The following is a 26,392-nucleotide window of genomic DNA, read 5'->3' on the forward strand; positions in this document are numbered from 1 at the left end:
CTTTCATGGCCTTCAAATAAACGCAAAATTCAATTTGAATTCAAGTGTTGGTCATGTTAGTTTGAGAAACCAAATATGCAATGTAAATAATGAATTCATATGCCTCTAGGTTCTCATTTAAAAAAAATTTGGGTTGTGACACACTACCCCTTTAAGATGACTATTGTCCCCGAGATTCAGTGTGGCTAGCAAATAGGTGCGGATGGTTCTGCCAATGTCCATCGTCGCGTTCCCACGTAGCTTCTTATTCCGTGGGGTGATCCCACAATACCTTGTAGAATTTAATGGTCTTGGTTGGGGTGTTTCTCTTGTCAGTTTCCAAGATCCCGACGGGTCTCTCCTCGTAGGTGAGGTCATCTCCTGGTTGAACTTCCGTCAAGGTTACATGTGTGCATCGTGGAAGGATGGCATTTATTGAGTTGGGAAACATGTAACATGTCATGTACTGCTGACAACTCTGTTGGAAATTCCAGTCGGTATGCTACCTCACCGCTTCGGGCGAGTATTTTGCAAGGCACAACAAATGTACCTCAACACTTTCTTCCTATTAGCATCGACGCTACTGTTATGTCTATACTATACAATCTTGAGGCGGTCTCTAATCCGCCTCACTTTTCCCTTAGTTTCTTGAATGGTAACAGGTCGAAACAAACCCCTCTCACCCACTCCATTCCAGATTAGTGGGGTTCTACATTTCCTCCCATGTAGTGTCTCGAAGGGTGCCATCTCTATGTTGCCTTGGTAGTTGTTGGTGTAAGAGAATTTCGTGTAGGGCAAGTTTTCATCCCAACTTGAGCCATAGTCTAGAGCACATGCTCCCAGTATGTCCTCAAGTACCTGGTTAACTCTATTAGTCTGACCATCAGTCTCAGGGTGGAAGGTTGTGCCGAATTCCAAATGGGTTCCTAGTGATTTGTGCAACTGTTCCCACAACCTCGAAGTGAACTAGGCTCCTCTGTTGGAGACAATCTCCCATGAAACTCCATGCTGGCTTATGATCTTCATGTATATCTTGGCCCATTTGGCACTAGTGTAGGTGGTCTTTACGGGTATAAAGTGTGCCACTTTGGTGAGGTGGTCCACGAGTACCCATATCGAGTCGCAGCATGTCTGGGTCTTAGGCAGTCCGTAATAAAATCCATTCCAGTACGATCCCATTTCCATTATGCGAGTGGCAGGGGTTGCAAAAGTCCAATGATTTTCTGTAGCTCCGCCTTAAATCTACTACATACGCGCAAAGTGCCACGTGCTCAGCTATGTCCTCTTCATTCTGGCCCACAAAAACTTCCTTTTCAAATCCATGTACATTTTGATGTTTCCCGTGTGTATGGAATAGAGTGAGTCATGTGCTTCGTGCATGATCAACTTCCTTAACTTCGGATCATTGGGTACACACACTCAATCCTGCTACCACATAACTCCTTGATCATCCTTGCAGAACCCTTCCGCCGTCGCATTTAAGGTTGTCCTGGTTTACCTCTCGATTCTTTACCTTCCGATTCTCGGTATCCCGAGCACATGAAATCACCGATAATTGACAACCCTTGCTTCTTTACCTTCCGATTCTCAATGGCCCGAGCACGAGGCTCACTATCATACTCCGGAATTAAACCGTCATACCAAGGTCCATCATCACCCGCCATCCTACAAAATAAATATAAAAGAATATCAACTAACTTGGCATAACAACATGATCTATAAAAACGCGAACAACTTCATCTAATCATATTAATTTGTTATCAACGTAATGCATTCTTTTTTTTCCATATCCACACATCATATATTTTCATAGGACATCCACACATCATCTCGACATAACGGACTTGCTTGCAACATAAATATTTGCTAGCACATACACACGTCATCTATAGATCAAACCAAATTCTCAAACAATATGTCATCATCTATAGATCAAACCAAATTCTCAAACAATATGTCATCATCTATAGATCAAACCAAATTCTCAAACAAAGAAAGGTCGAATTCAAAATTATTTAGCAAACGAGGTTAATTCGTGAATTACTTAGCCCAATAGTTGAGAACAGTAATTTTGTCCCAACCAAACACCATGCTTGCATTTCCGGCGAGAACCAACACGATGCAAAAAAAAAAAAAAAAAACGGCCAGTAGCAGCAGAAAAACAGGAAAGCTCGCCGCGTGTCCGGCGCGGCATTTTCACTGCCCCGCTGCCAAGCGACTACGGCGGGCCCTCCCTGTTTGTGTGAATAAAGCGGGGACTCGCGCGTGACACCCGGCAACGGCTGCCAGCCAGCCCCGCTTTACAGCTTTTCCTTCCAGCCGAAGCAAATCGCGTCCGTCCGTTCCGCGCCCCACCACTCCCATGTGATGTGCTGCCGCCGCTCTTTCCCTCGCTTTCCCCTCCTCCTCCTGCTCCGCTCCCACTCCCCCACCGCCGCCCATGACGCCGCCGCCCTCGCCTCCGCCTCCGCCTCCGCCGGCCGCCGCGGACGCGCTCGCCCAGATCCTGCACGCGCTGCTCCCGCCGCTCCTTCTGGCCGCGGCGTCTGCCAACGCGCTCCACTCCCGCTGGCGCGCGCTGCACGCCACGCTGCTCGCGCTCCAGTCCTCGCTCGCCTCCGCGCCCGCCCCGGCCGCCGGCCACCCGCTCTTCGCCGATCTGGTCGCCTCGCTGCTCCCCGCGCTCCGCTCCCTCCACGCATTGTCCGCGCGCTGCCAGGACCCGGCCCTCCCCGGCGGCCGCCTGCGCCTCCAGAGCGACCTCGACATCACCGCTTCCTCGCTCACGCTTCTCCTGCACGACCTCTCGCTGCTCCTCCGTTCGGGGCTCCTCTCCGTCGATTCGTCGGCGTCCTCGCCCAACGCCATTGTGCTGCAGGTGCCCGCAGCAGCTGCATCCCGCTCCGACAAATCGCTCTTCATCAGGGACGCCTTTGCGCGGCTCCAGATCGGGGGCCTCGACCTCAAGCTCAAGGCCCTCGCCTCCCTGCTGGAGTTGCTGGGCAATGACCCTGCTGCTGAGGCCGCAAACATCGTTGCCGCCGATGGCGATGTGGCTGCGCTGCTCCGCATGCTCGACGCGTCGGCCCACTCGGCGCTGAGGGACCGTGCAGCAGCGGTCGTGGCCCTCCTTGCCACTGCCTGCGGTGCATCCCGGAAAGCGGTTTTCGACGAGGGCGGCCTTGGCCCGCTGTTGCGCGTGCTTGATTCCGCCTCGGCACCGGCCACGAGGGAGCGTGCCGTTGTGGCTATTGAGGCCATCACCGCCGATGCCGGCAGCGCATGGGCTGTATCAGCATATGGAGGAGTTTCCATCTTGATTAATGCGTGCCGTCCTGGCTCTGGTTCGTTGGCTGTGCAGGCGCTCGCTGTGGCAGCTATCAAGAATGTGGTTTCGATCGACGATGTGCGCTCAGCATTGGTTGAGGAGGGTGGGTTGCCAGTTCTGGTTGATTTACTTGCCAGTGGCACCACTGACACACAGAAGAATGCTGCTCTCTGCTTGTGGTCGATCGCGTCCATGGGCGACCTTGAGACACAGCAACAGATTGTACAAGATGGTGCATTACCGCCACTATTGCAGGCTCTGCACATCACCAACGATCTGGATCTTCAGAATTCTGTCCTACGCGCTATTCACACGCTTGCAGTAGTCCCTTCTGCCGCCAGGATCCTATGTTCATCCCCGCTGTTCTTTGCACAACTTACAGACCTTATGCGACGTGGTGGTAGCATCCTGTTGCAGCAGATGGCTGCCGATATGATTGCTGACCTTGCACCTGGCGTGAGTGATGACACCAAGCGGTGCATGGCACCATGTGTCGGCACGCTGGTTAAGATGATGGAGGTAGCTAAGCCTGCATCTGTACAGGAGTCAGCTGGCCGTGCACTACTTGCTTTGATGACCTTGAAATCAAATCGCAAGGAGTTGGTCAGGGATGAGAAGAATCTGACAAGGTTAGTGCAGATGCTTAACCCCCGGAATGAGGAGATTGACAAAAAGCACCCAGTCTCAATACTGCTAGCACTTGCTATGGGTGGTGGGAATGGAACGCGACGGCGTCTTGCAGATGCTGGTGCTTGTCAGCATCTACAGAAGCTGGCTGATGCTGAGGTGCCTTGTGCAAAGAAGGCTTTGCAAAGGATATCCAGCAGCCGATTCAAAAGCTTACTTTCCAGAGGGTGGAACAACTAGTCCATCTGCTGCATTGGGGTAAGGTTGATATTTACCTTCATCTCCCTTTTTTCGTGGCGCCTCTAATTTGTTTTCTTTGTCTATCACTGAGTAAATATCAGTTAAAATGAACACTAGATCAGTAATTTTAGCTAAGTTGTTCACTGACTACATGTTGCAAATGTGAGTCGAAGCTTAGGGAAAGTTCCCTGTTATAGTCTGGTACCTGGGGCCAATACCTGGGATTCTCAGAAGTTTGTGGGATGGTCTAGTCTATACAGGAGCATTAGGCTACAATGCTCATACTGTGTTGTTTGGCTAATAACTGTTTGGTAATATTATAATTGCTTAGATTTGGAAACTAAACGCTCACATGGTTTGTGTTGCCATTGCCTTGTCATTGCTAGATGTGGGCAGTGACATGGCCATTCCATGAGGAGTTTGGCCACAGTGCTCATATTCATTGTAGGACAGGGCACATTCATTTATTCACCGTAGCTGATAAGCAGCATCGCAGGTTAGAGGTAATGGAAGTTAACGAGGATGAATATACTCTATGTGTCTTTGGACAGTGGAAAACATCAGGTAGGTAAAGAGAAGTGAATTGAGGAAGGGAAGGAGATTAGTGAGACGGAAGAGGGAAGTAAAAAAAGAACGCAACATAGGTCAAAGTATAAAGCAGTCGTTTTAACTGAAATTTTAATATGTCAAGTTGTGCACCCATGACCCGCCTTAGTTATTGATGCGGAAAAGTTTTGTGTTGCAATGTCAACTTCTAGCTTAAGTGAAAATTGAACTAAAAGCATTTCGATTGTGGAGCCTCAGAAGTTGCAGTCAGACATCTAGGTGGGCCTTTCACAGCCTTCACAAATTAACATCTTGATTACTCTAGTCTAACGTATTGTGAATTGTAGTTTTTTCTTGAAATAATTGTCGAAGATTATTTTTTTACTGATGATTAGATGTTCTGAAGCATGGAAAGTTAAGGCATGCTCTTCATTGGAGAATAAAGTCAATATCATGAAAAAAACTGCTTTTCCCCTTGTATCTCGCTCTTTCCCGGTCCATCAACTGAAAGCATGATGAACTGAATGTTTGTTATGCTTACATGTTCTCTCTTGGGGTTTTCTTGACCACCACCCAATAGTTCATAACTTATGAACTTACCCACTGAGACCTTTTCCCATACAGTATGCAACTTAATACACGGTGGTGTGCATATTTTTGTTGCCGACAATTTTCAGGTTGTTTTGACTGCTAGTGTCTTATTCCATTTGATTCTCATATACTCCCTCCGCCCAAAATAAGTGACTCGAGTTTGTACTAACTTTGCTAAAGTTAGTACAAACTCGAGTCACTTATTTTGGGACGGAGGGAGTACATGTTATGTAAGTTGAAACATGCAATTTAGCATGTGCACCCATGGCTCATCAATAGTGTAGTCATCTGGATGTTATGTAAGGTGAAACATGCATTTGAGCATGCAAAACATTGGCTTAAATATAAGGGCCCATAAGGCACATAAAACCTCAACAGAAACAGTTTGTTAAATGTTAATGCACACCGTAACTTGGAATTCCGTTGGCAAATCACAAAGTTGTGTAGTATGACTGTTCTGTTAATCTGTTTCCAGTTGGATGCATCTGTTCAGTTACTCCTCTACTGAATTTAGAGTTCGCGTCTTTGTTAGTAACTTTACAGCCTATAATTTTGTTAGAAATAATTGCAGTATTAGCTCATTTCATCCAGGCAATTATTATATTCCTTCATTTTATATGCTGTTACAATTTGTTATATCACGTTTGAGCTTGAATGTTGTGGCTAACATACAATGAAAATCCCTTCGTTTTATATCTCATGCTTCCCTTTAATTTAGTTCTGCGAACCAGTACTTATGACTCGTTTTTATGTTTCTGAACGTGTAGTTGAAGAGAACCCAAATGTGGAGAGCTTCGAATTATAGAAGAAAGCTTAAGTATTTAATTAGGAGGCATCATACAAGAACGCCGAGCAAGAGACCAGAGGAGTTCTCAGTTTCTTTGAAGCCAAAAGGTGCACGGTAGCTGCTATTTATTTACTAGTATATTGACAAGATAGAAGCATGGATGCGGCATTTTAGGATGTATCCTTCAGCTTTTATGTTTGCCCTTTTTTTGTCTGTTCCTATTTTAACCTTTTTTTCTTCTTCTCTCTCTCTTTATCCCTCGCCTGATTTGTGAAGTAATTGTATGTGTGTTGATTTGGAATGAAGCAAGTGTTTTTATCTGCCAAAGATTACCTTACTCAGCGCCTCACCGAATAACTAAGCTGTTGTTCCTGCTGAGTTTTGGTGCTGTTGGGGAGTATATTCTTGGTGCTGATTTTGATTTTTGTTTTTGTTTTTGTTTTGATCGCCTGATGTTGCTTGTGATGTTGTATAGTGTTATTTGGTGTCTGTTATTTGCCTGATTCCTGTGAGTGTCTCGTGATTAATCACCAGCCTTTCTCGTGACTCTGCATCTTTGCTCTCAAATCTCGATGCCCTCTCCATTGAATGGGCTTATCTCACTTGCCACCTTTTGGATGTGTTAATTAAAGAAATTTGCTTGGATGCTTCACATCATCACATGGATCTACACTCTCAAGAGAGGGTAATGCAATACTTTTAGGAAACTTTGCATGATGTTTTCACAGGAATCATATGAGCTCGTCCCTCTTTATTTCTATGTAAGATCTTTATTTTAAAACAAGGATTGGATTGATTGCTAGGAACTGGATTCATCAAAAGCTTTTCATTCTAAAAAAAGGAGCATACCCTCTAGTCTCGCGTTGCTTTTATCTCTATGTAAACAGGAGCTATCCCAGCCTACATGAAGTAGACATGCATTTTCGCAGAAGTTGCTGGCATCAGTGGCATTTTTCAATTTTGAACTAAAACCGCGACACTTTGGAATGGAGGGAGTAATATCTACGAAAACTTTGCTAAGTACCGAGAACTGTACATATCAAATTGACAAACCAAATAGTGCACAAGAGTTTGCTTGCCGCACCGAGTTTTATTTAGTATACAACATAACATAATTACAGACTATTATAAGAATACAATCACATGCTTACATAATGCCAGCAAAATTATGATAAATGCAGCAACAGTGAGAATATAACTCATGCTGCCTATCTAATATCTATCCTATGCTTAAAAAATTATTGACAATCCTATGCTTAAAAAATTATTTACAATGTTAAACTTCTCATGGTTAACTTCATAATTTGGGAGCCCAAAACAGACTAAAAAGTAATATTAACAGTTTTTTCTGATCGGTCATGTTACTAGATATGGACTCCCAGAGGCCGTCCATGTATGCTTCTTGCTCAACATGAGAAAGGCGCTGGTAAATGCTTTAAGCTTGAGATGTCAAATAGCTCAATAAACCTTAGATCAGAAACTCTTGCTTTCGCAGCAGCAAAACGCTGGTATTCGTCGAATACTGATGTTAGACACCAGCGCTGCAGTTTCCTCAAGCATCCAACAACACAGCCAGTTCGATGCTGCACATTTTTGTGTTTGCAATACAAAATTCAGATGCTGTAGAGATTTTGACAGGCCAAACAAACAACAATGTAGCTAACAGGTAATAATCATGTTATTTTTACCTTTCCACGCTTGCAGTGAATAAGCACCGGGTGGTTTCTTGTGTCTGCATGAGAATTTGATATGCAGTCAAGGTAAGAAGTGACTCGGTTAGAAAATGATTCGGTAGGACGTTCTAGTACCTAGAACAACTTTTAGAGCCTCGCGGATTCTGTCTTCGGGAATGTTCACAAAGGGCTCCTGAAAGCAACATCCATTTTCAGTAAGCTCCTGAATATGAGAAATGCCATTTTGTTGTGACAACCATCTTTCATAGCAAGGGGAAAACGAAGTTAAACCATAGAACTGCTACGATAGTAGGAAGAAACCGACCAACTTCAAGCTGCTTCAAGCAGATTAATCCAACTTGAAGCTGCTTCCTTATACATGCCATCTAGCAAGCTACCTTTTAGAAGCTAGATTTCAGTTATCTTCTCTGGTCCAAGTTATCAGCTAGTAAAGAGTTTGTATGCTATTTCATTCTTATAAGGCGAATTGTAAAAACTTTTCAAGGTGGTATCAGTCTGATCTGAACTTTCTCTAGTGATCAATCGTGCACTACTTTTCAAGGTGCATCGCCAAAGTGCAAAATAAACAACCCAATCCAGATAAAAGAATCTGGTTCCATTTTTCTCTGCCACATGTTCAGCTTTCATGCGCCTTAACCTACTTCACGGGATTGCGACGCTCATACTTCTAACTGATAAAGAGTGTTGCCTCGTTGGTTCGATAAAATGATATTCTTCCAGCTATTTCCTTAAATTTGAAAGCTCCAATGAATAAAGGAAGAAAAAAAAGAGAACAATCGATTTATACTCCCTACATTCCATAATTCTTGTTGTGGTTTCAGTTCAAATGAAACGGATGGAGTACACTTCAGATATGAATCATTTACTTGTAAATGGGTGTTTATTTATTTTTTACTGGTGGTGACAAAATAAAATCATTGAACATATCAAGCTATAAATGACAACAGTGTTTTTGCTCCGGTTATTAGAAAGGTCTTTTACCAGTTTACTCATTCAACAAAAATCTACCTTGTTGTACCTTCAAGATGTTTTAAAGGCATACACAGGTCGTTTGGTTAATTCTAAGAAGATAAAAATACTTGCCTTCTGAGAAGTGTTATGCCTGAATTCTAAGCATAAATTGTGTATCATTACAAAAAATGCAACCCAAAGAAACATAACACAAAATGCCGAAGGATTACAACAACTGAGCAACATAACAGCTAAGGTCTCAGATTTTTGTCATCAGCTCGTAATAAAAGAGCAAGATCTAGTTAGAAACAAGATCATAATTTGAGCATTTTAGGCTTTTAGACAGACTTTTTTTTTTGCCGTTCAAACGACTTGAATCTGTGTCAGGGTCCAACAACATGAGGTGGATTCCAAATGTTAGTTGTCCTGTCCAGCAAAAGCTTGCCTAATTAATAGACCACCCAAATTTGAATTCCAACAAGTTTCTCAAATTCAGCACTTCTATATTCTTCTAGCATTTGTAGTGTTTTATACAGGGCCCACTGATATGTTATGCTCCAAGGTTTTCAAATTTTTATATCAGCTAAAAGTCAGTAATATACAATAGAGGGATACAAAGAACAATCATTGGAGCATAGGGTGCTACTACAATAACATACTTATCATATAAATTTAATCCCCTAAAACCCAACCTTTGTTAAGCCAACAAGTACTCGACATCAGAGATTTAAACCAGATATCCAGCTATCTCGTCGGGTCAGAAATACAAGTCTTCTGTCTAATTGCAAAAAGTATTGAAGGTTTATCCGATTTATAATTTGGTAGAGAGGCGCTTTCAGCTAGAAGCGTCTATGGAGAAGCATAACTTGGACAAGGCAACTCTACTTCAGTCTCACAAAAGGCATATGATATGCCCGCACACAAAAACCATGGAAAAGATTGGAAAAGATAGAACCACTGCAACCATCACTACCGCGTGGACAAATATTAACGAAGAATCTATGACTAATCACAAAATCATAATAGCCACTCCCTCCGTTCCGTAATTCTGTCTGCGGTTTTAGTTCAAACTAAAACCACAACGAGAATTCTGGAACGGAGGGGGTAATTAATAACCAATTAACTAGGGCATGATCCCGAAATAATCAATCACTACTAGGTAGTTAGAGTTAATAGACATTCTTGATCTCCTCTTTTCTTACTTGCTTACCGTTTTGATTTTATTTCTTCGGACAAGCAAGGAGGCATATGCAAGTGAAAAGAAGAGAAGACCAAAGGGCAAAGCTTGGATCAAGAGTAAGCATGATATAGCAATTCTCAAATGGCAAAGCTTGGAGGAGGTTTAGCCCAGGGTGCCGATGCCCGGCCGTAAGGAGAGAAGGGATGTCCATTAACCTTGGAGCCGTCGATTCCGAGCTGGAACAACCTGATCCCGTGGGCCCGGAGGAACTCCTGGTTGGCCTCCGGGTACGGCTCCGGGCAGAGGCAGCTGGAGGAAACGAAACGAAACGAAACGAATCAGAGTCATGTCACCACCACCTCGAATAAGAAAGCACGTACGTAGCCGTGTACTAACAGGACAGAGCGGAGGTGGAGGGTCTCGAGGAAGGGCAGGTTGGAGGCGTCCGGGAACCCGGAGCGGTACACGCCGTGGTCCACCATGGCGAAGTTGAGCGGCGGGACCAGCTGCGGCGGCTCCTCGCCTTCCCCCGCCTCGCCCACCCGGCGCAGCAGGATCGTCGCGCAGGACGACGGGGCCACGGCGTCCGTGTCCTCCTCCTCGGGAGGCGGCGGGCGGCTGTGGTGGTGCTGCTGGTGGTCTTCGCGGGCGACCACCACGCTGGCGGCCTCCTGCCTCATACCTCGACGGACGGGGGGATTGCCTGCCTTGCTCTCTGTGGATGGAGTGGAGGTGGAGGTGGAGGTGGAGGGAGAAGAGGATCTCATTGGGTTTTGGCCTTGGGTGTCGGTTGTGGGCTGATGACGGGAAGAAGAGACTTCGGGAAGAAAGGAAAAGGAGGAGCGACAGGTTTTGCGTACGCGTTTGTTATGCATATTCTCTGCATATTCCCTCCTCCGGCGGTTGTAAACGATTTGTGTCTCGAACCGCCGACTGGCAACCTTGCGTGAGCATTTAGAGCAGCGCCATCTGGAGGCGCGTTCGACTTAAGCCTCGTTTGGCACGGCGTGCAGGAGGTTTCGAGAGAACTTTTTTAAAAGTGTAAGAAACCTTACAGCACCTCGGACGTCCATTTGATAAGAGTGGTTTGCTTAGCCGAACCCCGTTCCCTCTCAATCCCTTCCTATTCATGTGTTTCACGACCCTTCTCGAGAAACTGATGGAAGCACAACCCCGAGGATTTGAAAGGATTGAGTGGAAGTAAGGGATTCACCAAATCACCTCCTCCCCAAACCTTCCCAATCCACTTCTACCAAACAAAACCTCGCGGTCCTTCAGATATCTCTACTCTTTTTCCGTCTCTTCTTCCACCATTGGCTGATTTTTTTTTCATCTCACCATTCACCACCCCGTCCCACTGGTTTATTTTCGTATCACCTCCCACCACCAACCCATTTGATTTTCCCTCCCACTAAAAACCAAATCAATTCATATGATCCTCTTTTTATTTTTGTGTATTTGTTTTGGCAAGTGCCCATTCAATTAAATCATGTAAGGCAATTGAGAATTTAAAAACCGTTCATATATGTGAGATCACCTTCCGAAAATCTAGACCGAAGTTTTTTCAAAATAACCTTCCAATAACAAATATTTAACCCCACACGTTATGACATTTATTTTCTATCATTATCTATACTATGAAATCACAATCATGATTTTCATAATACATTTTTACATGACTTTTCTTATTTTGCCAAATCTGTCTAATATGTTTGTAGGTCGTTGTTCCTTCATTCGCACTCCCTTCGATCTCCCCCCTCCATGTTCCGTTGGTATTTTTATCCCTCTAAAAACCGGTGAAGAAAACCCACCCATTTTGGTTGGTTCACTCGCTCTCTCTCACACGACCACCTCGCTCACCGATTTTTTTTCATCGATCCCACCTCCCATAGGATGCCACCGATTGAAGGAACCACACCGCACAAATCTTTTTTCTATTCCTTTTTTGAGGGGAAATTACCGCTTTTTATTCAACCATAGCTAGGAATCTCATCTGAAATTACAGAAAGAAGAAAGTCTGGTGGAGAATCCACCCAAATATCATTACGAAGCTCCCCTACCCCTACCTTAGCTAGCTTATGCGCAGCCATATTACCCGATCGTCGAATCCAAGTGACCTTGAACTCCAGAAAAGAGCTCAACAAAGTCTTGATCTCCTGTACCCAAGGCCCAATAGCAGACAGGTTCGTCGCCTGATTATTAATCTTTGCGACGAGTGCCGTGCTATCCAATTCCAAGTGCGCGCGCTGGATATTCAACCCAATCGCCATTTGAAGTGCCTTCCTGCACGCCAGCGCTTCTACCGCCTCGGGATCAACAATGTCTGGGAAGAACCGGCTAGCACCAGCCATGAACGCTGCATTATGATCCCTGAAGACTGCGCCCCCTCCACCGTTTGTTCCTGTCCTGGAGACCGCGCCGTCGGAGTTGATCTTAACCCACCCATTGTCTGGAGGCACCCATTTCTGGATAGGTTTTGGCTCTGAGAGTGACGCCCTTGTCTCATTTGCTGCTTTCCATTCTGCTAAGTGAACCTTCAGTAAGTCTATGATTTCATGTGGCTGCTGTAGTTTCCTCCCCTCCCTCGTATTATTTCTGGCGATCCAAAGCCCATAGGCAGCCTGGACCATGAGCTCTTTCTCCTCCTCGGAAGTGGCAGCAAACCAATCGAGCAGCCAAGTAGAGAGTGCCTTCTGGGATGTCAACCAGGCAGGAGGAGTAGCCAACGGAGCACCCAGCTCTTCTCCCACCATTTGCGGGAAACGAACCAAGTGATGACAGGTCCAGAAGCGATGGACCATGGTTTCTTCTCTCCCACAAGTTACACAAAATACTCCTTCCTTTATTCGACGCCTGTGGAGTTCTGAACCGACAGCTAAACTATTCCGAATCATTCGCCACATATGAATTTTTGCCTTTCCTGGTGCATTAGTCTCCCAGAGCGCCCGATAGCCATGTTGATTCGCCACCGAGCTAGAAGCCCCAGGATGTCCGGTTCTGGCAGTGTTCAAAGACATTCGAAGATGATAAGCGGACTTGACAGTGAAGACGCCATCCCTTGTGAAGTTCCACGCCAGCTCATCCTCCATGCCCGGTCCCCCTATAGCGATCTTCTTTATGTCTGCAGCGTCAGAAGGGGTAAACATGGCCTCCAGCCTACAACCATTCCATCTAGTGCCCGCCTCGTCAAGCAGATCAGCAACCCAATTGACCCCCTGCATATAAATCTGTCCCAAAGGTTGGGGGCTTCCATAGCGAGGTATCCAGAGATCATGGTGGATCTTTATATTCACACCGTTACCAACTCTCTAGATTATACCTTCCCTGAGCAGATCTCTTCCATCCAAAATACTCCTAAAAGTATACGACCCAGCGTACGGGCATGCAGTCGACAATAGTGAGCAGTCCTTGAAATATCGAGCTTTGAGTAGTCGTGCGCACAGAGAGGAGGGCACTTGAAGGATTCTCCATGCCTGCTTTGCCAACAACGCTTGGTTAAACACTTCGGGATCCCTAAAACCCATACCCACATTCCGCTTGCTATTGCACATTTTCTGCCAAGCAATCCAGTGCACCTTTTTCTCACCATTCATTGCCCCCACCAGAATTTTGATGAAATAGAAGTAAGATTCCGGCACATTTTATTGGAGAGGTGAAAGCAACTCATAGTATAGGTTGGCGACGCCTGCAAGACATACTTTATTAGGACTTGTCTAGCCGCTTTGGACATTCCCTGCCCCTTCCATCCACTCACTTTGCCTTTGGAGCACTCCGTAACGTGCTTGAAAGTGCCATCCTTGGATCTACCAACCAGTGTTGGTAATCCTAAATATCGCTCACTGAGAGCTTCAGATTGGATGCCAATAACTCTCTTCACATGCTCCTTCAGGCCATTCCAGCTCCCTTTACCAAAAAATATTGACGATTTCTACAGGTTTACTCTCTGGCCCGAGGCCTTCTTGTTGGAAATATGCCCTAGAGGCAATAATAAAATAGTTATTATCATATTTCCTTGTTCATGGTAATCGACTATTGTTCATGCTATAATTGTATTAACAGGAAACAGTAATACATGTGTGAATAAATAGATCACAATGTGTCCCTAGCAAGCCTCTAGTTGGCTAGCTCGTTGATCAATAGATGATCATGGTTTCGTGATCATGGACATTAGATGTCATTGATAACGGGATCACATCATTGGGAGAATGATGTGATGGACAAGACCAAATCCTAAGCATAGCACTAGATTGTGTTGTTCGTATGCTAAAGCTTTTCTAATGTCAAGTGTATTTTTCTTCGACCGTGAGATTGTGCAACTCCCCGATACCGTAGGAGTGCTTTGGGTGTATCAAACGTCATAACATAACTGGGTGACTATAAATGTGCACTACAGGTATCTCCGAAAGTGTCTGTTGGCACTACAATGAATATGCTAATACACGACGCTATTTTTTCATTGCTACATCGTCACGGTTTTTAATTTACGATGATCTCACGACGAAAAACCAAGCGTCGAAAATGGAGCGTCACAAATGAACAACAACGATGTTTTGATCAAAATCGTCATAACTTTTACGACGATTCCTGGATTGTCGTAACCTTTACGATGATCCTAAATCATCGTTGGCAATCTAACCCAGTCCTACGTGGCAAAATTATGACGAAATCAAAACATCATAGTTGAAATCAGCCCAACCCATTTCAATTGATCACATGGGCTAAATTTTTTTTGGGCTTTTTCTTATTGGGCCTTAGCCTATTTACAGACACTTGTAGTTTTTTTTTCAATTTTTTTATCATTATAATTTGGGCCCTCGCCTTTTAGTGCCCAAATACATTTGGTTCAGTTTCAGTTTTAGCCCTTTTTCATTTTGAATTCAGCAACTTTTTGTTCCAGAACTTGGTTTCATTTCTATTTGTTGGGCCTTTTTCAACACAATTATTTGTCCAATATTAAATCCAACACTATTTCATATTCAAATCAAGAAAACTCCAAGTCGAATTAAAATCATCCATCATATAACATCACATAATACATCTCCCAGGTTTACATAACACAATAACTCATCTCATCAGTTTGCGACGAGACTCTTGCTTGCTCTAGGTATGACTGTCGTGCAGCCCTCAAGTCAACATAAATAAAGCGCGACCTAGAATCGACAAATTTCAGCTCGAGCAACTACTGAAAATTATCTCCAGCCTGACAAAACAATGGTGCCTTGTTTCTTATCATTTTCAGGGAGGCCACTCAGCTTTTTGCAAAAGTAGAGTCACCCCGAAGCAGCTGTGCGAGAACTGGAGGATCCGCATCGGCTGTGAAGGATTTGGACAGTGTGGATGGTTCACCATTACCTGTTTCAGCTTCAAACTCTGAAGAACACCAACAATCTATGGTAAGACATACTCAACTGAGCAGAGTTCTCTAAGCAATAGCGTTCAAATTTGAACTGAAACCACAACAATATTATGGATTGGAGGCAGTAGTGTCTTGTGATGTTTACCAGTTAGTAGGGCGTGAAGATAGCAACCCTCATCCAGACTTGAAAACAGTCATAGTGAACCTTCAGTTTTCGGTTCAACTCTAGGTCACTAGAGTCCGTGTAAATCCCAGACATAGTGAAAGTTCAATTTTCAGTTCAAACACAGTGAAAGTTCAGTTTTCAGTTCAAACAGAGTGAAAGTTCATTTCAGTTCAAAAACAGAGAAATGTCGAGTTTCGCATTCAATGGGATAAGAGGACACACAAACATTTCTCATTCAAAAATAGCCACATAAGCAACTTCCTACAATTTAATTTATGGATAAGAAAAGACACAAAACATTTATCATTCATTCAAATGAAAAGACAGGAACATGCTGAAGATATAATAATAGTAATGCCACATGTCTAGCATTTCTTTACTTTTTTATGAGTGGATCTCACATTTGTTTGCTACTAGGCCAGATAACAAACAGTTCCCAGTCAATCTGCATTAGCAGCTATCTAGCCAACCAGCCGAGCTCAATGCCCTGTCTTGCAATAGTACGCCACTCGAGCGACCCCTCTTGTAGTAGCAGGTATGTTCGGTCCAGAACCTATCCCATACCGCTAAATTATCTCTAAGGCTCAAACGGGAACCGACGGAGCGAACCGCAAGAAGGCGAATTAGAAGATAGGGCGAGGCGGCATACCCCGCTCTTGGCCTCGACGGCGTGCTCGTCGTCGATGTGGCAGCAGAGGCCTACGAAGTCGAAATCCTCGCCACAAAAGGGGCAGTTGTAGGCCTCCGCCCCGCGCGCATCCACCTCGCCCCCGCCAGCGTCCGCGTCGTCGAAATCCATGTACAGATCTGGCGAGCCACCGTAGCCAATCGCGCATCAGCCCCAAACGCCGAACCAAAGAAAGACGAAACCAGCCGATCGATCGATGGATCGTTACCGTAGCGGGACTGCAGGCGCCTCGCAGATGCGGCGGCGGCGGAGGAGGAGGTGGAGGAGGAGCGGCCCCACGCGTCGCCGGAATCCATGGCGGGATTGGTAGTGCCCCTCCCAAGCCGCCGTTGGCCCGACACGCATCGCCAGCGTACGCCACCGCCCGTGCCCGCCCTCCTCGCGGCCCCGAGCGGCGCGGTGAAGGGGCGGAGCCCCGTGGCCGCCGCGGCCTCCATGGTTGGCCGGCGCCGGGGTTGACCCTGCGGAGTGCGGAGGAATAGGGCGGAATAAATCACTCGGGCTCCCTATCGCCGGCAACCATGTTCGGGTGCGGAGGTGGGGTTCGGGAGGGGGGCGGGGTCGGGGAGGAGGTGTCGGCTGCCGCGAGGAGATGGGGACGAGGGAGGAAGGGTGGGATGAGGACGATGGATCTGAGATAGGGTTTGCGCTGCGGATAGGGTTATCCCTTTTTTAGTTTTTTTAGATAGATGGAGGGATGGATGTGGGATGGACCGATGGAGAGATGGATGGATGTGGGATGGAGAGATGGATGGATGGATGGATCAGCGCCATGTCATCGATCCATGGGAAGGGTTCCGATTGGTTCGAAAAATCAAAGATTTAAAATAGTTTGCAAGTACTAAAAATAGAGGAGTTTTGTGAAACATCTATGAAAAATATTTTTCAAAAGGGCACCACACAATTTTTCACTAAAGTTAGACCACATTTTACGGATGAGGACCAATTTTTATGCATTTCTACTCTTTCTAGCTATTTTCAATTATTTTCTGAGTGGAAAAATTTGGTTTTTTGTGAAGAACCTACCAAATATTTGTTACAAAAGTTTTCATGAGGCAATGATTTGGATAGGAAAGAGTGCCCAAAAAATATGAGGGTAATCAAAGAAATCGAAATAGCACTTCCTTCACAAAAGTGCTATTCTGCACAGAATAGGAAAATGAATATTGCTGAATTATTTTTGAACTATGGAAGGACGAGTTTTGACATATTTGAGGAATGTATGATCCAAAGTATTTATGAGAATTTTTTGAGAATTTTTGGAATGAAAGAATAGTAGGTTGCTTCATGAACTAGGATGAGGTGGGATAGAATGGACCCACGAGTGACATGTCAACATAGTTAGAACATGTTACGACATTTTTATAATCGTCGTAAAAGTTATGCCGATTTCATCTTATGCGGTTACGACGTTTTTGACTCACATCGTCGTAATTTATATGTAGATTTGATCCCCTCAAACGGCTTACGACAATCTCGGATGAAATCGTCATAGATTTATGATGAATTCATCAACGACATCTTAAAGAACGTCATGTATGAGCATATTTCTTGTAGTGTGGGTTGGTACGAATCGAGATCGGGATTTGTCACTCCGTGTGAAGGAGAGGTATCTCTGGGCCCACTCGGTAGAACATCATCATGAGCTCAATGTGACTAAGGAGTTAGTCACAGGGTGACGTGCCACGGAACGAGTAAAGAGACTTACCAGTAACGAGATTGAACAAGGTATAGGTATACCGACGATCGAATCTCGGGCAAGTTCTATACCGACAGACAAAGGGAATTGTATACGGGATTGATTGAATCCTTGACATCGTGGTTCATCCGATGAGATCATCGTGGAACATGTGGGAGCCACCATGGGTATCCAGACCCCGCTGATGGTTATTTGCCGGAGAGATGTCTCGGTCATGTCTGCATGCCTCCCGAACCCGTAGGGTCTACACACTTAAGGTTCGATGACGCTAGGGTTATAGGGAATTGTTATACGAGGTTACCGAAGGTTGTTCGGAGTCTCAGATGAGATCCCGGACATCATGAGGAGCTCCGGAATGGTCCGTAGGTAAAGATTGTTATATAGGATGGATGGGTTTGGGCGCCGGAAATGTTTCGGTCACCACCGGCAAAGTACCGGGACCACCGGAAGGGTTCCAGAGGCCCACCGGGAAAGGCCACCAACCCGAGGAGGCTACATGGGCCAAGTGTGAGAGGGAACCAGCCCCTTGGTGGGCTGGTGCATCCCCCACACCCAGCCCATGGCGCCTAAGAGGGGGAAGGGGGGAACCCTAGCGTAGGTGGGCCTAAGGCCCACTAGGGGGTGCGCCACCCCCTCCTCCCCTCCTAGCCGACACCCCTCCCCCCATCTAGGGCTGCCTCCCCCCTTAGGGGTGGAAACCCTAAAGGGGGGCCACCCTCCCTTCCCCCTATATACAGCGGGGGTTTTGGCCATTGGAGACACGGTTTTCCATCTCTCTCTCGGCGCAGCCCTGCTCTTCTTCTTCCTACTCTCCCACGGTGCTTGGCGAAGCCCTGCCAGGAGACCTCGTCTCTCCATCGACACCACGCCGTCGTGCTTCTGGAGATCTTCCCCAACCTCTCCCTCCTCCTTGCTGGATCAAGGTGCGGGAGACGTCACCGGGCTGCACGTGTGTTGAACGCGGAGGTGCCGTGGCTCAGCACTAGATCGGAATCACACCGCGATCTGAATCGCCGCGAGTACGACTCCATCAACCGCGTTCTAGCAACGCTTCCGCTTAGCGATCTTCAAAGGTATGAAGATCCACTCACCTCTCTCTCGTTGCTGGTCTCTCCATAGGAACATCTGAATATGGCATAGGAATTTTTTTGATTTTTGCTACGTTACCCAACAGTGGCATCCGAGCCAGGTTTTCTATGCGTAGATTCTATGCACGAGTAGAACACAAAAAGGTTGTGGGCGCTGATTTTGTCAATTGCTTGCCGCTACTAGTCTTATTCTTTTTCGGCGGTATTGTGGGATGAAGCGGCCCGGACCGACCTTACACGTACGCTTACGTGAGACAGGTTCCACCGACCAACATGCACTAGGTGCATAAGGTGGCTAGCGGGTGTCTGTCTCTCCCACTCTAGTCGGATTGGATTTGATGAAAAGGGTCCTTATGAAGGGTAAATAGCTTTGGTATATCATCGTTGTAGCTGTCCGCTATCCCACAGACAACAGCGCCAGAAATCGACACGTTGACAGAGGCTGGGCTTGCGTTGGTTCTTCCCTTGAAGAGGAAAGGGTGATGTAGCACAGGAGCAGTAAGTATTTCCCTCAGTTTGAGAACCAAGGTATCGATCCAGAAGGAGGGTCTCGTCAAGTCCAGAGTACCTGCGCAAACACAAACAAGCTTGCACCCAACACTTCAAAGGGGTTGTCAATCCCTTCAAGATTGTTTGCAAAGTGAGATCTGAAGGCGGAAAGTGCAACGAAGTAAAAAGTGTAAGGCTAAAAATATGGTGTGGAGTAGACCCTGGGGGCCATAGTGTTCACTAGAGGCTTCTCTCAAAATAGCAAGTATCACGGTGGGTGAACAAATTACTGTCGAGCAATTGATAGAACCGCGCAAAGTCATGACGATATCCAAGGCAATGATCATACATATAGGCATCACGTCTGAGACAAGTAGACCGATACTTTCTGCATCTACTACTATTACTCCACACATCGACCGCTATCCAGCATGCATCTAGTGTATTGGGTTCATGACGAACAGAGTAACCCTTTAAGCAAGATGACATGATGTAGAGGGATGATCTCAAACCAATGATGAAAACCCCATCTTTTTTACCCTTGACGGCAACAACATGATGCGTGCCTCGCTACCCCTCCTGTCACTGGGTGAGGTCACCGCACGGCATGAACCCAAAACCAAGCACTTCTCCCATTGCAAGAATCATAGATCTAGTTGGCCAGACAAAACCCACAACTCGAAGAGAATTAAAAGGATATGAAATCATGCATAAGAGAGATCAGAAGAAACTCAAATAAGATTCATAGATAATTTGATCATAAATCCACAATTCATCGGATCTCGACAAACACACTGTAAAAGAAGATTACATCGGATAGATCTCCATGAAGATTATGGAGAACTTTGTATTGAAGATCCAAGAGAGAGAAGAAGCCATCTAGTTACTAGCTATGGACCCGTAGGTCTATGGTGATCTACTCATGCATCATCGGCAAGGTCATGGTGTTGATGAAGAAGCCCTCCGTGTCCGAATCCCCCCTCCGGCAGGGCACCAGGACGTGCCCCAGATGGGATCTTGCGGAGACACAAGCTTGCGGCGGCGGAAAAGCGATTGCGATGATCTCCTGTTTTTTTCTGGAATTTATGGGAATATATAGGCGAAAGACCTAGGGCAAAGGGCGTCCAGGGGGCCCACAAGCCTGGATGGCGCGGCCCCCTGGCCGCGGGGTGGAGGCTTGTGGGGCCCCTGGGGCTCCCCTGCCTTGGCTCCCAAGCTCCCCGATCTTCTTCTGTTCCAAAAAAAATCTTTTCGGGGATTTCTTCCGTTTGGACTCCGTTTCAAAATCTCCTCTAAAAGGGGTCAAAAACATGGAAAAAACAGGAACTGGCACTTGGCACTGAGTTAATAAGTTAGTCCCAAAAATATATAAAAGGCATGCAAAACATCCAAAGTTTGACAAGATAATAGCATGAAACCATAAAAAATTATAGATACGTTGGAGACGTATCAAGCATCCCCAAGCTTAACTCGTGCTCGTCCTCGAGTAGGGATGTGATAAAGAATGAATTTTTGATGTGAAATGCTACCTAGCATAGTTGTCCTTTGCAACTTCTTTCACGTGACATGAATGTTCAGATCCGTAAGATTCAAAACAATAGTTTGCTATTGACATGAAAACAGTAATACTTCAAGCAAACTAGCAAAGTAATCACGAACTTTCAAAATAACAAGGCCAAAGAAAGTTATCCCTACAAAATCATATAGTCTGGCTATGCTCCATCATCCTCACACAACTAATGTAAATCATGCACAACCCCAGAATTGGCCAAGTAATTGTTTTCGCACTCTTACTTTCTCAAACTTTTTATAACTATCACACAATACATGAGCGCGAGCCATGGATATAGCACTATAGGTGGAATAGAGTGTGGTGGTGGTTGTGAGACAAAAAGGAGGAGATGGTCACACTGAATCGGCGTATCAATAGGCTATGGAGATGCCCATTAATAGATATCAATGTGAATGAGTAGGGATTGCCATACAAGAGATGCACTAGAGCTATAAGTATGTGAAAGCTCAAAAGGAAAACTAGTGGGTGTGCATCCAACTTGCTTGCTCACGAAGACCTAGGGAAATTTTGAGGAAGCCCATCATTGGAATATACAAGCCAAGCTAAATAATGAAGATTCCCACTAGCATATGGTAGTGACAAATCAAGAAGCTCTCAATCATGAAGAACATGGTGCTATCATGACGCACAAGTGTGGAAAAAGATAGTAGCATTGTCCCTTCTCTCTTGTTCTCTGCTTTATTTTTTTCATTTGGGCTCTTAGGCCTCTTTTTTTCGTCTTTGGGATCTTTGGCCTCTTTTTTATTTATTTCCTCACATGGGACAATGCTCTAATAATGATGATAATCACACTTTTCATTTACTCACAGCTCAAAGATCACAATGATGATGACTCCATAAGAAATGCCTCCGGCAGTGTACCGGGAGGTGCAACGATCTAGCATGGCGTATGACGTTGAAACATCTCGCTAGCTATCTTACGATCATGCGATGGCAATATGAGAGTGACGACACAAGTCATGAGACGGAACGGTGGGAGCTGCATGGCAATGTATCTCGGAATGGCTATGAAAATGCCATAGTAGGTAGATATGGTGGCTGTTTTGAGGAAGGAATTTGGTGGGTTTGTGCACCGGCGAGATTTGCGCGGCACTAGAGATGCTAGCAATGGTGGAAGGTGAAAGTGCATCTATACCATGGGCTTACATTAATCATGAAGAACTCACATATTTATTGCGATTTTTTTATTAGTAATCGAAATAAGTGCTAAACGCATACTCCGAGGGGAAGGGTTGGTAGGTGTAAACCATCGCGCGATCCCGACCTCAACACAAAGGATGACAATCAATAGATCAATTATGCTCCGACTTCCTAACATAGCGGTTCACCATACGTGCATGCTACGGGAATCACTAACTTCAACACAAGTATTTCTAGATTCACAACACCCTACTAACACAACTCTCAATATTACCGAATCCACGTCTCAAAACTAATTGAGAGGAATCAAAACTTCTCTTTCTACTCAATGCACATGAAGATGGAGGTTTTGCATCCTCTTTGGGTACCTAGCACATTTGGAACTACTTTCATATCATCAGACAACTACCAAATCACGCACCGCCGTGCTCTTAAAATATAAGTGAAACACATAGAGCAAAAGTATCTAGCTCAAAAGATATAAGTGAAGCACTATGAGCATTCTAGCAAAATCACGATGAGTGCATGTCTCTCTCTCTCAAAAAGGTGTGCAGAAAGGATGATTGTGACACAACAAAAATAAAAGACTCCTAAGATGCAAGACGCTCCAAGCAAAACACATATCATGTGGTGAATAAAAATATAGCTCCAAGTAATGTTACCGATGGATTGATGACAAAAGAGGGGATGCCTTCCCGGGGCATCCCCAAGCTTAGGCTTTTTGGTGTCCTTGAATTTGGCATGGGATGACTTGGGCATCCCCAAGCTTGAGCTCTTTCCACTCCTTATCTCTTTGTCCATGAGAACATCACCCAAAACTTGAAAACTTCACAACACAAAACTTAAACAGAAACTTGTGATAACATTACTACAAGAAAACAAACTACGACTTCTTTTGGTACTGTAGCAACTTGAATTCCATCTATATTGATGATGGGCTACTATATTCTCACTTTTCCATGGCTAGTACCCCCCGATACTAACCATAGTTTCATCAAAACAAGCAACCAACTCAACAAAAATAGAATCTGTCAAAAACAGACCAGTCTGTAGCAATCTGTATACTTCGTATACTTATGGTACCTCAAAAAATCTGAAAACTTATGACGGCCTGGGCAAAAAGCATATCAATCAGAATCAAAAAGAATCAACTCAAAATCTCTTTCTGAATAAAAATGAAAAATCATCTCGTGAGCGAAAAGTTTCTGTCTTTTTCTAGGAGGATCAAACAACCATTACCAAGACTAGTCATAAAGGTTTTGCTTGGCTCAAACACAAAAAGAAACACAAAAAACACAATCACAACAGAATTGTGAAAGCATGGACGCAACAAAACAGAAAGAAAAAAAATAAATTCATTGGGTTGCCTCCCAACAAGCGCTATTGTTTAACGCCCTTAGCTAGGCATAGAAGCGATAGAATCACGTATCGTCGTCTTTGGTGCTCAAACCATAAGTGGCCCTCATCATGGATTCATAAGGCAATCTTATTTGCTTTCTAGGAAAGTTTTCCATGCCCTTCCTTAAAGGAAATTGAAATCTAATATTCCCTTCCTTCATATCGATGATAGCACCGATAGTCCTTAGGAAAGGCCTACCAAGAATAATAGGGCAAGTAGGATTGCAATCAATGTCAAGCACAATGAAATACATGGGTACATAGTTCCTATTTGCAATAATAAGAACATCATTGATCCTTCCCATGGGTTTCTTGATAGTAGAATCAGCAAGATGCAAATTAAGAGAACACTCTTCAATCTCATTAAAACCAAGAACATCACATAAAGACTTTGGAATCGCAGAAACACTAGCACCCAAATCACACAAGGCATTGCACTCATAGTTTTTGATTTTGATTTTGATGGTAGGTTCCCACTCATCATGAAGCTTTCTAGGGATAGAGACTTCCAATTCAAGTTTCTCCTCAAGAGATTTTATCATAGCTTCGATGATATGATCGGTAAAGGCTTTGTTTTGGCTATAAGCCTGTGGAGAGTTCAACATGGATTGCATCAAAGAAATGCATTCAATCAAGGAGTAACTATCATAATTGAATTCCTTGAAATCCACGGTAGTAATTTCATTACTACTCAAAGTTTTAACATCTTCTACTCCACTTTTAATGCTTTTAGCATCAAGATAGATGGACTCCGAATCATTGGGGCACTTTTCAACCAAAGTGGATTCATATCCAGCCCAATAATTAGGTTTGACAGAAGAAAACAAAGATTCAATGGGAGTCACACCAAGCACTTTAAGATCTTTGTGATTCTCATCACGAGAACACGCCTTTTTAAGCTATTCATGTCTAGCACGAATTTGGGCGGTTCTTTCTTGGCTCTCAATCATGGAAACACGCATAGCTTTCAAAGTTTCATCCATGTTGATTTTTGGAGGAGCACATCTAACTTTCAAAGCATCAACATCACAAGAAATCCTATCCACGCTCTTAGCCAAATCGTCAGTTTTGAGTAGTTTTTCCTTTATGGACGCATTGAAAATCTTTTGAGAGTTGATGAACTCTTTGATATTACTCTCTCGATCAGAGGGTAATCTATTGTAATTTCCATGAGTATTGTTGTAGGAGTTGCCAAAGTTATTAGAGGAGTTACTAGGAAAAGGCCTAGGAACATAGTTTCCTCTAAAGGCATTGTTGTTGCCAAAGTTATTCCTACCAACAAAATTAATGTCCAAGCTAGCGTTGCTACTCTCAATCAAAGAAGACAAAGGCATATCATTAGGATCCAAAGGCGCACTTCTACTAGCAACCAAATTCATTAACTCATCCATCTTAGCACTCAACGAGTTAATTTCTTCTATAGCGTGTACCTTCTTACTAGTAGGTGACCTTTCAGTGTGCCACTGAGAGTAGTTCGTCATGATGTTGTCTAAGAGCTTTGTGGCTTCTCCTAATGTGATTTCCATGAACGTTCCACCTGAGGCGGAGTCCAAGATATTTCTACAAGCGAAATTCAAGCCAGCATAAAAGATTTGAATAATCATCCAAAGACTCAAGCCATGAGCGGGACAATTTCTAATCATTAATTTCATTCTCTCCCAAGCTTGTGCAACATGTTCATGATCAAGTTGCTTGAAATTCATGATATCATTACGAAGAGAGATGATCTTAGCCAGCGGAAAATACTTGGATATATAATCATCTTTGCACTTATCCCAAGAATTGATACTATTTTTGGGCAAAGAAGAAAACCAAGTTTTTGCGCGATCTCGCAACGAGTAAGGAAAAGGCTTCAATTTAATCATGTCATTATCCACATCTTTTTTCTTTTGCATATCGCAAAGCTCAATGAAGGTATTGAGATGGGATGCGACATCTTCACTAGGAAGGCCAGAGAATTGCTCTTTCATAACAAGATTGAGCAAAGCGGCATTGATTTCGTATGACTCCGCACTAGTAGCGGGAGCAATCGGAGTACTAATAAAATCATTATTATTGGTATTTGAGAAGTCACAAAGTTTGGTGTTTTCGTTCATGGTGACTTCAGCAAGCAAGCAAGCACACAAGCAAACAAAGAGCAGGTGAGAAAAAGGGCGAACGGAAAAGGCAATTTGGTGAAGTGGGGGAGAGGAAAACGAGAGGCAACTGGCAAACAAAGTAAATGCAAGAGATGAGTTTGCGACACCTACTTGGATGAGTTCTTGACTTGATCTTCCTCCCCGGCAACGGCGCCAGAAATTCTTCTGCTATCCCACAGACGACAACGCCAGAAATTGACACATTGACACAGGCTGGGCTTGCGTTGGTTCTTCCCTTGAAGAGGAAAGGGTGATGCAGCACAGGAGGAGTAAGTATTTCACTCAGTTTGAGAACCAAAGTATCGATCCAGAAGGAGGGTCTCGTCAAGTCCAGAGTACCTGCGCAAACACAATCAAGCTTGAACCCAACGCTTCAAAGGGGTTGTCAATCCCTTCAAGATTGTTTGCAAAGTGAGATCTGAAGGCGGAAAGTGCAACGAAGTAAAAAGTGTAAGGCTGAAAATATGGTGTGGAGTAGACCCTGGGGGCCATAGTGTTCACTAGAGGCTTCTCTCGAAATAGCAAGTATCACGGTGGGTGAACAAATTACTGTCGAGCAATTGATAGAACCGCGCAAAGTCATGACGATATCTAAGGCAATGATCATACATATAGGCATCACGTCCGAGATAAGTAGACCGATACTTTCTGCATCTACTACTATTACTCCACACATCGACCGCTATCCAGCATGCATCTAGTGTATTGAGTTCATGATGAACAGAGTAACGCTT

The 26,392-nt window shown here is 44.6% G+C and overlaps 2 protein-coding genes across 3 annotated transcripts; one reads left to right on the top strand and one right to left on the bottom strand.

Moving 5' to 3' along the window:
- The first annotated feature begins 2,295 nt into the window (after positions 1-2,295).
- On the top strand, positions 2,296-6,425 carry LOC123396083. 2 transcript variants are annotated; one of them, XM_045091119.1, is made up of 2 exons: positions 2,296-4,197; positions 6,079-6,425. In XM_045091119.1, the coding sequence occupies exon 1, from the start codon at positions 2,420-2,422 to the stop codon at positions 4,172-4,174; it is 1,755 nt and encodes a 584-aa protein (XP_044947054.1). In that variant the 5' UTR covers positions 2,296-2,419; the 3' UTR covers positions 4,175-4,197; positions 6,079-6,425. The 2 variants fall into 2 exon arrangements, with proteins under 2 accessions (XP_044947054.1, XP_044947055.1); XM_045091120.1 differs by having other exon boundaries at positions 2,420-4,192.
- Positions 6,426-7,357: 932 nt separating this feature from the next.
- LOC123396084 (probable tyrosine-protein phosphatase DSP4) lies at positions 7,358-10,891 on the bottom strand. The gene is made up of 5 exons (XM_045091121.1): positions 10,320-10,891; positions 10,139-10,232; positions 7,907-7,964; positions 7,787-7,830; positions 7,358-7,681 (listed from the first exon to the last, which is right to left on the bottom strand). Exons 1-5 carry the CDS (start codon positions 10,796-10,798, stop codon positions 7,505-7,507), a joined length of 852 nt encoding a protein of 283 aa, XP_044947056.1. The 5' UTR covers positions 10,799-10,891; the 3' UTR covers positions 7,358-7,504.
- Positions 10,892-26,392: the final 15,501 nt, after the last annotated feature.

This window comes from Hordeum vulgare, chromosome 5H (assembly GCF_904849725.1).
Source record: "Hordeum vulgare subsp. vulgare chromosome 5H, MorexV3_pseudomolecules_assembly, whole genome shotgun sequence".
NCBI classification, from domain to species: Eukaryota; Viridiplantae; Streptophyta; class Magnoliopsida; order Poales; family Poaceae; genus Hordeum; species Hordeum vulgare.